Source organism: Motacilla alba, chromosome 8, assembly GCF_015832195.1.
Source record: "Motacilla alba alba isolate MOTALB_02 chromosome 8, Motacilla_alba_V1.0_pri, whole genome shotgun sequence".
In the NCBI taxonomy this organism is placed as follows: domain Eukaryota; kingdom Metazoa; phylum Chordata; class Aves; order Passeriformes; family Motacillidae; genus Motacilla; species Motacilla alba.
The window spans coordinates 1,854,298-1,869,101 of record NC_052023.1 but is presented as its reverse complement, the minus strand read 5'-3'; the positions used below and the strand labels follow the sequence as shown (position 1 = coordinate 1,869,101).

The window sequence follows — 14,804 nt, the reverse complement described above, 5'->3', positions numbered from 1 at the left end:
TTTATATCTTCAGGTTCTGTGCTGCTTCAGTGTGTGGGTCTGGGCTTCACATTGGGGATGGTGAGCTCTGCACAGAGCAGGGACACAAAACAATTCCTGCTCCAGCTGGGCACCAAGGACAAATGATCCAAAGCTCAGCCCAGGAGCACAAACAGCGTGGGCTGCAGAGAGGAAAACAAGCAGGGTGGGAGTGCCTGGGCTAAAGCTGGAACGGGACAATGAACTGCAAGGTGCAAATGGAGCAGAGCTGAGCCAAGGCAGAGACCCCGGGAGCGCTCGTGCATTTTGGGACCATTTGGGTTCATCTTGGGGGCAGCCCTGGCTGGGCTCTGGTGCTGCCCAAGGTGGATCCATGGAGGAGATGCTTTGAATAAATCCCTGCTTTATCCTGGGACTCTGCCCAGCCCCTGCTCCAGGGCAGCCTGCACGAGGCATCAGCTGCTTCATTAGCACGAGGCCTCACAGTGAACAGCATTGCCAAACAAACTCCAGCCCTGGCCCGCTGCCTTTTCCCCCTTGGCTGCTTCTGCTGCCCAGATGGCTCAGCCTGCCAGCACAGAGCATCAAATCATCTTATTCCTATGACAGCAACTTGATTCCTGATGATACAGAATCCATATATTAACAGCATCTCGTGGTTTTTCTGTTTTCCCCTTCCAGGAGTGAATTCCTCGCTTGTTGCTGATTTCATGCCCACGTCGTCATGGAACATCTCAAGTGAATTAGATAAAGGTAAGCAGGCGGAAAAAAGACCCCAAACCACCTGAATTCAGATTTTAATATCTCCATTTTTCTTGACTTGACCAAATCAGCAAACAAAGGGATGAGGGGGTATTCAAGATAAACCTCATTTGCTTCGGGATCCTCTGACATTTAATTTTGTGTGGTTCTGGGATTTCTGGAGATTGCTGTGTTCATTTCTTGTAACAGGAAAATGTTCCACAGGGCAAAAAATATTTCAAGATGTCCTGTCACACGTTTTTTCTGGTGGATCTTGGGATTTGAACTCAAAATTCACAAGCATCAGGCACTGAGTTTGCTCTGATGTGTTTTATTACGAAATTTTGAGGCTTTAATAATACAAAATACTTTTGCAGGTGGTAATTGGGTGTAATTTGGAGCTCTCCAGGGGGTATATATTGTAAAAAACTTCGAGATTTATCATTCCCCTTCATTTTGTAAATGAAGCACTGCTAATTAAAGGCAAATTGCTGAGATTCCCTCATTGCAAGGCAGTGGCTGCAGCTCCTGAGTCAAACCTGTGCCTCTTTGAGGATGCTCTCAGCCACCCTCACTGTGCAATTTGTCAACCACTTTTCATTTGCCAACCATTTACTGCCGAGATGGAAATTTCCCACAGTGGAATTCTGCCCCAGATGGTTTTCCCAACTGTTTCTGTCTGTTTTGGTACTGGTTTTTTGAACATGTGTTCATAATGTTTGATGTTTATGCATAAATACGTTTTCTGTGCTGAAGGCTGAGGAGAATATGTAATTCTGGGTACTTTGGGTTGATCCTTTCACATCTGCCTTCCCAGCAGGGAAGGAGCAGGACTTTGTGGTGATCCAGGACACAGTGGGGAAGATGAAAGTCAAAGGGCTGATGCTTGCTGGTGGGAAAGGGAGGAAAGCTTGTGGTCATCCAGCAGAGAATTCCCAAATCCCAGCAAATGGCTGAGTTGACAGAGTGGAGTTCTCATCCCACTGCAGGGATTCATCCACGTGCTCATGGCAGGTCGGGGCTGTGCCCAGGGAACATCCCAAAGCTGGGGAGAAGGGAAGCTGGTGCTTCCCCCAGGCAGGAGCACGGAATCCCAAAATGCCTGGGCTTGGGAGGGACCTTAAAGCCCATCCAGTCCCACCCCAGGGACTCCTTCCACTGCCCCAGGCTGCTCCAAGCTCCATCCAGCCTGGCCGTGGGCACCTCCAGGGATCCAGGGGCAGCCCCAGCTGCTCTGGGCACCAGTGCCAGGGCCTCACCTCCCTCCCAGGGAAGGATTTCTTCCTGGTATCCCATCTAAACCTCCTCTCTTTCCATGTTTCTTTCCTGTTTGGCAGCTTTCTTTGCTTTTTCAGAAAGAAGCAGGAAATAATTAAGTGGCCTAGAAAATAAAACTCAGAAGTTTGGAAATGCCAGAGAAGGCAAAACTTTGGCTTGGGAGAGTCCAAGCGCTGTGTGATTGAACCATCTCTCATTGATTGAACCTCAGTCACCTCTATGGCACCTGTTGCCGAGCTGGAGATTTTGTCAGGAACAGGTAAAATGAAGTTCCCGGTTTCTAATCCTGCTGGAATGCGGCAATTAGCGGCGCTTGGGCCGAGTCCCGCATTCCTGGGGGATTACCGGCCCCTTTCTGCGGCTCATTAGCATTTAGAGCGCTGGCAGCTGCCACGCCTAAACTCGGATTTACATACGGGATTAAAACAAAGCCTTTGTGCCCGAAAAGCTTCGTCAGAGGGGCGGCTTCTCCCGGCGCTCCTGCCAGCAGAGGCGCGCAGGTTTCGTCTTGTCTCACCTGGGCTTTCATGTGGGAGTTGCTGCTTCCCTCAAAGCCCCGAAACTCCGGCTTGGACCGAGCCAAGCCCCGGCAGCACACGCTGAGCTGGGCAGTGGAAACCTCCGAGGAGAAAAGGAGGCTCGGTTCCCTTTTGTTTTGCATCTCAAGGAGTGTTTTGGTTTGAACAGACAGGTGTCTGCTAAGGAAGGCAGGAGCCTCCCCTCAAATGGAGAATGTAAACCCTCTCCCTCCAAATTGTTATAATCTTGAAATTAAGGGGCTCTCAGGCAAAGATATGGGAATAGGAATAACAATTATTTATTAGGGAAGAAATAAAAGCAAAATAAAAACGCAGTAATACAAAACAAACCACTGCCAGAGTCAGAGCAGGAGCTGACCCCCGGTGTGTCAGGGTGGTGGCAGCAGGGCCATTCCATGGTGGCTCAGCCCTCCTGCAGGGCCAGCTGTGGCTCTGCTGCAGCAGGGATCCTGCACAAGGGGGGAGTTTCCCTCTGGAGCTCCAGGGGTGCTGGAGATGGGCCTGGAATTCCTCTGGGAATGCAGTGAGAAGAAAGCTGCTCCTCTGGGAATGCAGTGGGGAAGAAAGCTGCTCCTCTGGGAATGCAGGGCAGAAGAAAGCTGCTCCTCTGGGAATGCAGGGAGGAGAAAGCTGCTCCTCTGGGAATGCAGGGCAGAAGAAAGCTGCTCCTCTGGGAATGCAGGGAGGAGAAAGCTGCTCCTCTGGGAATGCAGTGGGAGAGAAAGCTGCTCCTCTGGGAATGCAGGGCAGAAGAAAGCTGCTCCTCTGGGAACGCAGGGCAGGAGAAAGCTGCTCCTCTGGGAACGCAGTGGAAAGGCTGTTTCTGTTGTTCCACAGCTCAGATTGTATCCAGGTAGGAATGCTTGGCTCCTCCCCTGGGCGGAGCATCTCCCATGGGATGATGGAATTTGATCAGCCATTCAGGGACACTCAGTGGCCATGAACAGAAGATGATTAATCAATAACCCATGAACAGCAGAGATCTCCTGGAGGGAGGATTGGATGTTGGAGACATAAAGAAAACTGCCCCATGAACAGAAGATCACTGCCCCTCCTCTGACAGATGAGAATAGAATACACAGCCCAGCCACACCTTGCATTTCCAGCCAAGACAAGGAGTCAAAATCCACTTGTCTTCAGGAGGTCACACCAGCGTTGCAGTAAAACTCATTTTAAAGCCTGTTAAGTTCACCACATGAAAGTGGTTTCCAAGCAGATTTCCCAATTAAATCCCTGCCTACTCTAAGCGGCTCCAACTCCACCTACTGCCTTTTGGAAATGAGCATCTCCTCCTCCAGCGTGTGCCCCGTGTTGGGGAAGGAGGAACAGCTTGATAATAATATTCTGCATTTTGAAATAATGACTTAATTTGGTGCTTTCCCTCGCTGGGTGAGTTCTGCAGTGATTATCTTACAACTGAGCCCTATTCAGGTTTCAATTTCTATTAAATAAGCTAAATCGACAGCATTAAACAGTTGCCTGTTTATTCTTTTTAGCAGGAAATGAATTTAAAAGAGACGCAGCCACCCGTGAAGAGCTGTTGAAAGCAACGATTGATGGGAGGGAGGAGGTGGTTTCTCACCAAAACCTTAGAAAAACAAACAAACTGGGCATAAAAAATAAAAAATAATCACTTTTAGAACGGGGGAGATTCAGCTACGAGCATTTCTCTCTCTTCCCCTACTGGTAAACCATGGCGTGCAGAGGGAATGCCACGAGGGAGAAAGAGAAATGAAAATATGCTCCTATAAATATTTAATTCTATAAGGAGAAATAGGTGAAGTTGGGGGAAAAAAGGGGGCTGTGGTGGTAGGAAAAGCCCCATTCCAGGGGGCTGTGGTGGTAGGAAAAGCCCCATTCCAGGGGGCTGGGTGGTGGCAGCACGTGGAGCTTTTCACTCCCAAGATTTTGGTTGAGATTCCCTTTGATGGGGGGAGCCTGGAGCCAGGTGGGAGATCTCTCATGGGACTGTGGTTCATTGCTCCAAGAGGCTGGAAGAGCCTCATCCGTGTGTGCTCCTGCACAGGGATTTCTCCTTGGGTTTCTCCTTCCCTGCACGTTGCCTCCCCTTCTGTCCCCTCTCACCACCAGTCCTGCTCCAGCTTTTTGTCTGGGAAAGCTCCCAGTTTCCCATCTTCTTTTCCTTCTTTAGAAAGGTGAAGAGCTCTGCATTCAGCCGCTCCTATCCCGCAAAACAGATCCTGGAAGGAGAGGCTTTTCCTTCTTCCTTCCATCCCACGTCAGTTTATTTACAAAGAAATTGGCCTGAGTTGGAATGGGAGCCTATTTACATCTGCTACACTGGAGGAATTGTCTGGGATCTCTTCATGCTTAGGCAAAGATAATATTGGAGTCCTCGCCAGGAAAGAGTCAGCTTTGGAATATTGTTTTAACTGTGAGTAGGATTCAGCTTCAGTGGCTGTTCATTGTGCAGGGCTGATAAGAGAATGATGCAGCTGCCCTGGAACGGGTCCTCCCAGTGCCCCGTTCCCACCTGCAGCCTCCTCCAGAGGCACAGGGATGTGTCCTGGCTGTGCCTGAGCTGCAGCTCATTTCTTTTGTTGGTTCCTCCTCCTCATCCTCCCAGGATCTCTTCCTTGGTCCTTCAGCTTCCAAAGAAAAACATTTCTGGGTTTTGTTTTTTTTTTTCCTTTCATGGCCTATCAGCTCTGGAAACAAGTATAAAGCCTTGGAGCTTGGGAGCCATTTCCATTTCCAGACATCCACGATCCCAAGCCCAGACTCTGAGCTCCCCACAGCCTCTGTAGGGCACAGCACTTCCCAGTGCCTGGAACAAACATTCCCTGGAGAGCTTGGCAGAAGATTCAGCTGGGATTTATCCTTAACAGTCAAAGGCATATCCAGGATCACTTGATACCAGTGATCTGGGGATGCACAGCCCAGAATGAGTGTGGAGGGTCCAAACAAGGGGTGGGAGAGGTGCAGTGTTTGGGACTGCATGTCCTGAACTTCCTGGAGATCCTGGTGTGGGCAGAACATTCCCTGGAAGGGCTGGACAACAGCTCCAGCAGAGGAGAAGGAAAATGCAGACAGTGGAAGCTCTGCAGGACATCAGGGGTGCAGCCAGCTCAGGGAGCCTTTGGCTGTCCCTCCTGACAAATCCCAGGCTGAAGCTGCCACCTCGGCACGTCCTCCCAGGCAGGGAAAGGACCTGGCTGGGAGTTCTTTGGGGGAAAATCTCAGTGATCTCCCAGGGAGGATTTGCCTCTTAGGCAAACTACATCCCAAACAACATAAACACAACCAAGCGTGGGGAAAACCAGGTGGGTCGAGGCCTCCTGCCTTTGGCCCCAGTCCTTCAGAGATTCCAGATTCTCCTTTGAAATCGCTGGATGTGAATTTGATCCGTGTGCTGAAAGGGGAAGAATTACAGCTTTCACATTCATGCACAATTTACCTTTCTATTTTCCTTTATTATCTGGGGGATATGGGGTAAATCAAGCTCCCCTGTTGGGGCTCAGGGTTCTGATTCGATTTGTGGGGTCCCGTTAGTAGCAGGGCAGTAAATTACTGCTACTTTGTTTGAAAATTTTTTTAGCCACAGTACATTAGCTCCTTTTGTTTGCTTTTCCACTGACGGAGTGCACGTTTTTATTTGAGAATTTGTGTTTCTTGAATGTCTCATTTATAAATAATACAGGGTGTGAAATTCGAAGGTCACAGAACACAGCCTGAAAATGAAACCACCCTGAGTAACTTCGGGCTTTCACAGCAAAAATCTTCCACAAAAAGCTGCACTTACATCAAATTCTTTGTATAATCTGAGTGTGTGCAGTGAATATTGACCATTTTACATAAGGTAACTATATATAATAACCTTTTCCTGGCTCATCCAGCTATCTTTGTTTATTTGAAAGATTGATAGATCAGAGGGTCAGGGGACGTGTTTTATTGTATGTTTCTGTTCCAAATTTCCTGACATTTTTGGTTGAAAAAAAAATAGACCTTTAAAAGGCACAGAAAGGGCTAATAAGAACCAGATCCTAAAGTGATGCTATGTCAAAATGTCAGAAATAACAGCTTTTCTTTGACTCCACAGCATTAATCTTGAGGCACATACCTTTCCATACACCCTCCCTTTAATGCTTGAGTTTTTCTTTGTGGCTCTTTACTGCAGAGCAGCTTCTAAAGTGACAACAAAATCCCTTGATGGTTTTCAGTAGTTGGCTTTATAGCTGGATGTGGACATTTGTTTACCTATTCCAAATCACTTTTTTTTTTTTTGGTGATAAAGTTTAGAGGTTTCCTACTTGGGCTATAAAACTGGTTCCTGAGTAAAGAAAAGCTTCATTTCCCCTCAAAGTGACCTCTGAGACATCTGTCCTTAAACCTCAGAGCTGTCTGATGAAAGGAGGGGCAGAAGCAACTCTCAGATGCATCCAGGAGTTCATGGAGGGCAGGGAGTTGTCCAATTCCCACCCAAAAGCAGTGGGATTCAGGTTCCAGATAATTTTTTTGGAAGCCTGGATTCCCTCCACAAACCCAGCGCCGTCTCTAAGCTGCCAATCATCAGAATATCAAAATGAATTCTGAGAATCCCAGTGACAGTCACAGGTGAAAAGCCATCATGCCTCGAGCTGTGCCCAGCCTGGCTGAGGTCAGGGAGTTATCCTGGGTGCCACTGAAGCCTCTGGATGGAGTCTGGGAAGGGAAAGTCCAGGACAGAACTTCCATGTGCATCCCGAACTGGCTCCTGCACATCTCTGGGAAACCCACTGGAAGTAAAGCTGGGCAAGCTGAGGCAGCAGAAGGTTTCCTTTGTCTCAAGACTGCAGACATTGGATATTTCCATGTGATTATCTTGGACTTCTTTAACCCTGATATTCTTCAAGAGTTGCCAGATCATGACTTGAGTGCAGCATCTCTTCCCTCCCACTGCCATTCCTCTTGTTTATTCATTTAAAATAAGTGAGATTCCAAGTGGCAGTTTCCCTTTTACCCTTTTAATAACAAGCTCTGATGATCAGACCCACGGGGAGTTGTCTTCTTCTGGGAGTGATGGGCAGATCCGGCAATCCGTGGGGAATCCTTTTTCCAAGGAATGTGTGTGGCCACACTTCCATCAGAAATCCTGCTGCTTCCTTCCTTTTCATGGAGCAGCCAGCAAGCCCCTCCAGCATCTTCAGTCTGGGTGGACTCTGTGTGGTTGAGCTTCTCCAAAGACAATTATTCCACACGGAAGATTCCCAGTGGAGCGAGCTTGGTGGCAGTGCCGGAGCACATCCAGGTGTGGCACCACACCGGACTCGTGGCTGACCCAGGGCTCTGAATGAATGAAAACGCAGCTTTCCCTGAGACACTTCTGGGCTTTTTTCCAGTGTGTGCAGTGACAAGGAACCAGGGAGCTGCCAAACCTTTCAGCTCACAGACATAATTCAAGGCCAGGTTCACAGAATCACGGAATGACCGGGTTGGAAGAGAGCTTAAAGATGATCGAGTCCAACCCAGCCCCACACCTCAACTGAACCCGGGCACCCAGTGCCACAGCCAGGCTCTGTTAAACACACCCAGGGATGGGGCTTGATCAGGCAGGGTTTGGGATGAGCTGAGGGTTGAGGTCCCTCCCAGCCCAGACCATTCCAGGATTCCATAAATGCAGTAAGCACTGGAATGTTGGTGTCCCAGTGCCTTACTCCAGCCAGGACAGGTTCTGCTTTCTGTGCTGCAGTGCAGGTTTGAATCTTCAAATCCAGAATTAAACAACTTCTGCAGGCCAGCAGCTGGAAAAGGTGTCCCCACGGCTGCCTGAGGAAAGGTCTGGAGATGTTTGCAGGGAACTGCGTTGTTCCCCATCTGTAGTGGAAGAACTTGGCTCACCAGCCTCTCTAGTGCACCTGGATTAAAGCTGGTTCAGGCTTGAGCAGAGACCTTAATTTTAGCTTTTCTTTGAATATTCCGAAAGATCAGAAGGGCAGAAAGAGAGGATAAATGAAACAACAACTCTTCTCATAAAATGACCCTTCCAGGGTCTAATCCTGCATCCCCATCGTGCTTTAAACACCTTGTGAAATCAGAAACATGCAGCACACACGGTGCTGGGGGGAAAGGTCTCGCTGTGGCCGGCAAAATCCTCCTGCGAGCCAAGAGGGTGTTACTGCTCTAAGCTGTGCCTTTGGTAATTTAAGGTAGAGGAACCATGTGGTCACAGAGCAGATTAACATTCCTTGGCCGGCCAGGACGAGCTTTTATTTTGAAAGCCACCTGGGTTCCACTTAAAAGTAGTAGAATAGTGGAGGATTTATTAGGACTGGGCAGGCTCCTATTTAACAATGTCAGGGCAGAGCTGTGGAAATACAGGGACTTTTCTTCTTTGGAGACGCGCAACGCTCTACATTTCGTCCCTGCACAGCTGTTGCTGTTCTGTAACATCAAACCAGCACAAAGTTTGGCCATGAAGGATACCTAATATTTGGGTTTTATGTGCAGTGTCTCCAATTTATGCGCTCAGAATCATGAGGATGACTTATGATGTGTTGTGTTTGCCTTGGCAATGGCTCAAACCCAGAAATATATTTCAGGCTTGGCTTTCCAGATATTATCTCAAGTCATTTAAAAGTTCATTATAGGGCACCCGCTAGTGCTGCTCTAGTAAAGGGGCTGTCAGCATTTTTCAAGGGTTTATAACTCAGCCATTAAAAAAAACCCTCTCTGTGGGCTGAAACTTGGCATTCGGGGTCTAGGCCCAGCAGTAAATTGTTTTTACAAATTAAAAAAAAATCAGTTTGACTATTATTAAATTATAGGTGGGCTAAATTTTATTTAGAACTCTTTCAGGCTATTCTCCCGTACTTCTGTAAATTAAAACGTTTCCCAAATGTTTTTATAGAGTGCTACTCTAAAATATGGACAGGCTTTTGTTCTGTGCTCGAAACCCTGAGATTTAACTTAAAATATAATAACAGTGCTTATCCCAGCATAGCACTTTTCACCTTCAAAGTGCTTTATGAGCATTATCTCATTAATGTACATAGCAGCCTCCCCATGATGTAAGAGGGATTATTATCCTCACTTTATGGCTGGAGACATCGAGCCAAAAGGTTTAAGGCTGTTTTGAAAAGGCCTTAGTTGCACAAATCCCATGTGAGCTTTGATTGGCTTTGGGTGTCTACTTTCCTTTGGCTCTTCTAAAAATCACAACTGAGCTGATTCACCCAAGGCTGCTCCGAGCCAGGATTCAGCTCAGACTTTCCAAAGGCCAGTGCCACCAGACTGGATCGTTCCCAGTACACAAGACCCATCCTTTCTTCTAAGAAACTGTTCTTTAGGTCAGAGGGAGTCAGTTCCATCTGGAGAGCTCCTGGATGGCAGGAGAGGGGCAGATGAATTATGGTGAGATGGTTTGGATTGGAAGGGACCTTAAATCCCGTCCCATTCCACCCCTGCCATGGGACACCTCCCACTGTCCCAGGCTGCTCCAGCCTGGCCTTGGGCACTTCCAGGGATCCAGAGGCAGCCACAGCTGCTCTGGGCACCTGTGCCAGGGCCTGCCCACCCTCACAGGGAAGAATTTCTCCTTTGATGGGCTTTGGAAGGTGAGAGACACAATAAAAATACAACTGGGCTTCTCTCCAACCCCTCCACACCCAGCAAGGGCAGCAATGGAGGAGTTTGGAGCATGCCAGGGAAGGGATGCTCATCATTTTCTGTGCCTCAGCAGCAATACGAGGTCTTTGGGGAGTTTATTTTCAATTCCAAAACTGCTTTATCTGTGAGAAGCATCCCCCAGAGCTCCCAATGGCCTCAAACCAGCCCTGTTTAAATCCCATCTCGGGTGAGCTGCTTGATCTGGTTTATGATTCAGATGCCAAATGTACGGATTTGAGGACTAATCTAGGGTGAATTTAGGAGATGGATTTGTTTTAGTGTTTCTGCAGTAGCTCCTGGAGGAAGGTGGAGAACAATCAGAGGAGTCAGCAGCTCCTGAGGCCACTTGTGTTGGCACTTACAGAGAAGTTGCAGCCACACTTTTTCACCGACTTATGGTTTCTATCGATACTTCCAAATCCTTTTCCAGCCTTTGGAAACCTGCCCTACATCCTCACTGCTTTATTTGCCTCTCCTGTATCCCTCGGGACCTTTAGAAGCTCCTGTTCACTGTGCTGTTGTCAGGCAGCCCATCCCAGGGCTGTTTCTGTCCCTGTTAGGCTGGAGATGGCTGAAGGAACGTTATCAGGAATTAAAGCCATGGCTGCGGTTCAGCGCTGGCTAATTAACTGCGGTTCTCCGGGCCCAGCCTGTTAGTGGGGCTTTATTAAACCCAGATTGTGCAGAGAGCCCAGGAATCCAAGAGCTGGCTGGAGCTCTGCTTCCCAGGGAGGTGCTAGGATGGCAGGGCAGAAACATTCCTTGGGATGGAGCTGGAGAAATGGTCCTGGGGAGATGAGGAGCCACGGGATGCCCCTGAGGGACTTGGACCCTGCTGTCTGTCCTGCAGGGCTGGGATCTCTGCCCTTTTAACCCCATCCACAGGTTTCCTAAATAATTTGATCCGTGGGAGTGCCAGAACAGCTGCATTTTCACAGAATCATGGAATGTTCAGGTTGGAAAAGGACTTTAAGATCACCAAGTCCAACCAGCACCATGTTCACCACTAAACCACGTCCCCAAGTGCCATTTCCACACATTTTTTGAACATTTCCAGGGATGGTGACTCCACCTGTGCCCTGGGTAGCCTGTTTAAACCCTTTACAGCTCTTCCCACGACATTTTTTTTTTCCCTGATTCCCGATTTAAACCTCCCCTGGTGCATCTTGGGGCCGTTCCCTCTCATCCTGTCCCTTGCTCCCTGGGAGAAGCAGTTTCACACCTGCACATTAGAACTTAATTGAAAAAATACACGTGGAAAAAATTATCTGTGGGCAGGGCCTCGGTGCCAAATGTTTGTCCTGAATGGCTCCTGGGACCAGGTGAGGACAGGGACGCTTTGTTCAAAGTGCTGTGCAAACACAGGGTAAGTTGTGTGCTAAACAGATTAAAAACAAAGGCAAGAGATACTGCTCTCCACAAACCATAATGAAGGGAGGAGCTGGGCAAGCCAAGATTACAGGAATAATTAGGGAAGTGGCTTACTTAGGCAGGCTGGGTGGCTGAGCTGGTTTGGAACATGCTGGAGGGTTTTTTCACACTTTTAGTAAGGTTTCTTGCTGGAGTGAACAGCAGATGGACTTGAGAGTGATGGAGCACAAGCAGCACAGCTCCAGTTTGGGGATGCACGTGTCAAAGGACAGGACTTGGAGCAATTTGGGATAGTGGAAAGTGTCCCTGCCATGGCAGGGAGTGGAACTGGGTGAACTCCAAGGTCCCTTCCAATCTAAATAATTCTGGGATTCCAAGTTCACTGCCTGATTCTGGCTTTTCTTGACCTCCTGGTTTGGCTCTGGAGAGTTCAGGAGCCAGATGCAGTCGGGATTTCTCATTCCTTGGCCACCCTGCTGGGACAGCCAGCAGCTGATGGTGGCCACCATGAGTTTTGAACCTCTGACATGGAGATGAGAGCCTGAGGATTCCATTCCCCATCCCAACCCATCTCCCTCCCTGCCTTTAAAGGATTTCATGAAGTGGTGAATGCAGTGAATGAGGAACGGGCCTCCTCCTGAGGGATGCCCAATGAAAGAGCCCTGGACAGAAGGCAGTGCTCAGGAATGGGTTAGGAGAGATTCATCTTTGTAATGTTAATTTTATTTGATTTTTCAGTCATGAGCCCTATTTCAGAGTGGAGGCGATCCGTACCCTTAGCCATGGAAATAGTGAGTGAGAATAAAGTCTCCTTTCCCAGATATGATTCTTATTCCTCATCTCTGCAGCTGGTGCTTACAAAATCATGGACAGCACTATCTGCTCTGCCTGTGAGTCACTAAAAATGGCTTGGAGACAGGATCACAGAATCCTGGAATGGTTTGGGTTGGAACAGACCTTAAACCTCATCCAGTGCCACCCCTGCCATGGCAGGGACACCTTCCACTGTCCCAGGCTGCTCCAAACCCTGTCCAACCTGGCCTTGGGCACTGCCAGGGATCCAGGGGCAGCCCCAGCTTCTCTGGGTCACAGGATTTGCCTTTCTGAATGATTTGGTGGATTCCGGCATGAGCAGAGGCAGGTCAGCAGGTCAGCATCAAAACAAGCAACTGGAGTGCTGAGATGTTTTTCCTGAGTTTCGGTTAGGAAAAAGAAAAGATAAAAGAGCAGCAGTGTTTTTTCTGTGCTAAATGAAGCCAAATAGGAGATGTTGAAACAGCAGAGGGAACCCTGCTATCCACCTCCTTCGTGTCTCATCCAAAGACAAGCAGGAGCTTTCTCCACAATGACATTCCAGCTCTGGAGTCCTTCATTCCCCTTCTCTTCTCCCCAACCCCAGATTATTTCCTGACGCTGGACGAACCCATGAACAACATCACCACCACCCTGGGCCAGACTGCAGAGCTGCACTGCAAGGTGTCTGGGAACCCCCCTCCCACAGTCCGGTGGCTGAAGAACGACGCTCCCGTGGTGCAGGAGCCCCGCAGGATCTCCTTCCGAGCCACCCCCTACGGCTCCCGCCTGCGCATCCGCAACCTGGACACCACCGACACCGGCTACTTCCAGTGCGTGGCCACCAACGGCAGGAGGACCGTGTCCACCACCGGCGTGCTCTTTGTCAAGTTCGGTGAGTTTTCTCCTCTTCAGCTGCCCCAGCTCTTGCTCAGCAGAAGGGGGCTGTCCAGGGGAAAGCGGTGCGCCGGTGTGGCGGCGGCGCTGGGGAGTTGTCGAGGTTGGAAAAGCCAAGTTTGTTAAATTGATTAAACTTGGGTTGTGCAGAGAGCCCAGGAATCCATGAGCTGACTCCACATGGGCTTCCCAGAGAGGGTGTTAGGATGGCAGGGCAGAAATGTTCCTTGGGATGGAGCTGGAGAAAGGGTCCTGGGGAGATGAGGAGCCATGGGACACCCCTGAGGGACTTTGACCCTGCTGTCTGTCCTGCAGGGCTGGGATCTCTGCCCTTTTAACCCCATCCACAGGTTTCCTAAATAATTTGATCCACGGGGATCCACGGGGGATTTGATACACGGGAGTGTAGGAACAGCTGCATTTTCACAGAATCATGAAATGTTCAGGTTGGAAAAAACCTCCAGGATCATCCAGTGCAACCAGCCACCACCATGTTCACCATTAAACCATGTCCCAGGTGCCACATCCAGGCTTTTTGAACAGTTGTAGGGATGGTGACTGCCTTGACTGTTACTGTTCCAACATTTTTGGAGGAGAAATTTTCCCAATATCCAATCTAAACCTCCCCTGGAGCAGCTTGAAGCTGTTTCCTCTCCTCCTGTCCCTGTTCCCTGGGAGCAGAGCCCAACCCTCCCCGTCTGTCCCCTCCTGGCAGGAGCTGTGCAGAGCCACAAGGGCCCTCCCTGAGCCTCCTTTGCTCCAGGCTGAGCCCCCATTAATGGGGTACCTGGGTAGATTCAGACCAGAGGAGAAAAATTCCTTTATTCGGAGTGACCTCTGTGTCTGGTGAGTGAGAGATTTCAGCTGGCACTGCTGAGGGCCTGAGATGAGACACATATATACCTGTCAGGGAAAATAAGCACTCATTCTCCCAAGTTTATATTGAGATAACTGCCTTCAAAGCTGATGTTACCACTCAGAAGATTCCAAACAAGAAACAGGTTTTGTGTGTCTTCTCCCCCTCCTCCTCCTCCACAGTCAGGGGGAAATAATTCACTGAGATGAAGATATTTGCACACAGTCCTGGTTAATCCTCTTTGGAACTGGACAAATAACACGCAAGGAATGATGGATGTGATGAGTTCCATCTTCTTTTTTTCATAAATCTCCCATGTTTTCTGATTTCTGATAAGAAATCAATCACGAGGTGTTCTCCTAAGGCAGTTTCAAGAGGAGGGTGAGTTGCTCACCTGTTTATTGTCCTCCTGTCATGTTCTGCAGCCAACACAGGCTTGTCTTTGGTGCTGAGGGACTGCCACTGCTCTGTTCAACTCCATAAACCACAGCCAACACCACAGACCGGTGCTTTTATCTTTTAAAAGGTTTTCAAAAGCTTCCTGCTTGCTACCTCGCCGTAACTCATCCTGCTGTTTTTCTTCTGTCACTTTTCCAGGTCCCCCGCCAACAGCAAGCCCAGGATCCTCGTAAGTCCTTTCATGTCTCTTCTGTGCCTTCATTAATCTTGCATTTCAGCAGTCAGAAGTTCATTTGTCATTTGGTGTGACAGGAGCACTTTTCCATTCTGCTTTTTAAGTCAGATAG

General features: G+C 48.9%; 1 protein-coding gene across 1 annotated transcript in view; it reads left to right on the top strand.

Annotated features, from left to right (window-relative positions):
• The window catches only part of ROR1 (receptor tyrosine kinase like orphan receptor 1), a 154,078-nt gene that overhangs the window by 100,705 nt on the left and 38,569 nt on the right, over window positions 1-14,804 (top strand). The window contains 3 exon segments of the mRNA XM_038143975.1: window positions 661-732; window positions 12,913-13,200; window positions 14,656-14,686. Of these exon segments, the coding sequence (XP_037999903.1) occupies window positions 661-732; window positions 12,913-13,200; window positions 14,656-14,686 (391 nt within the window).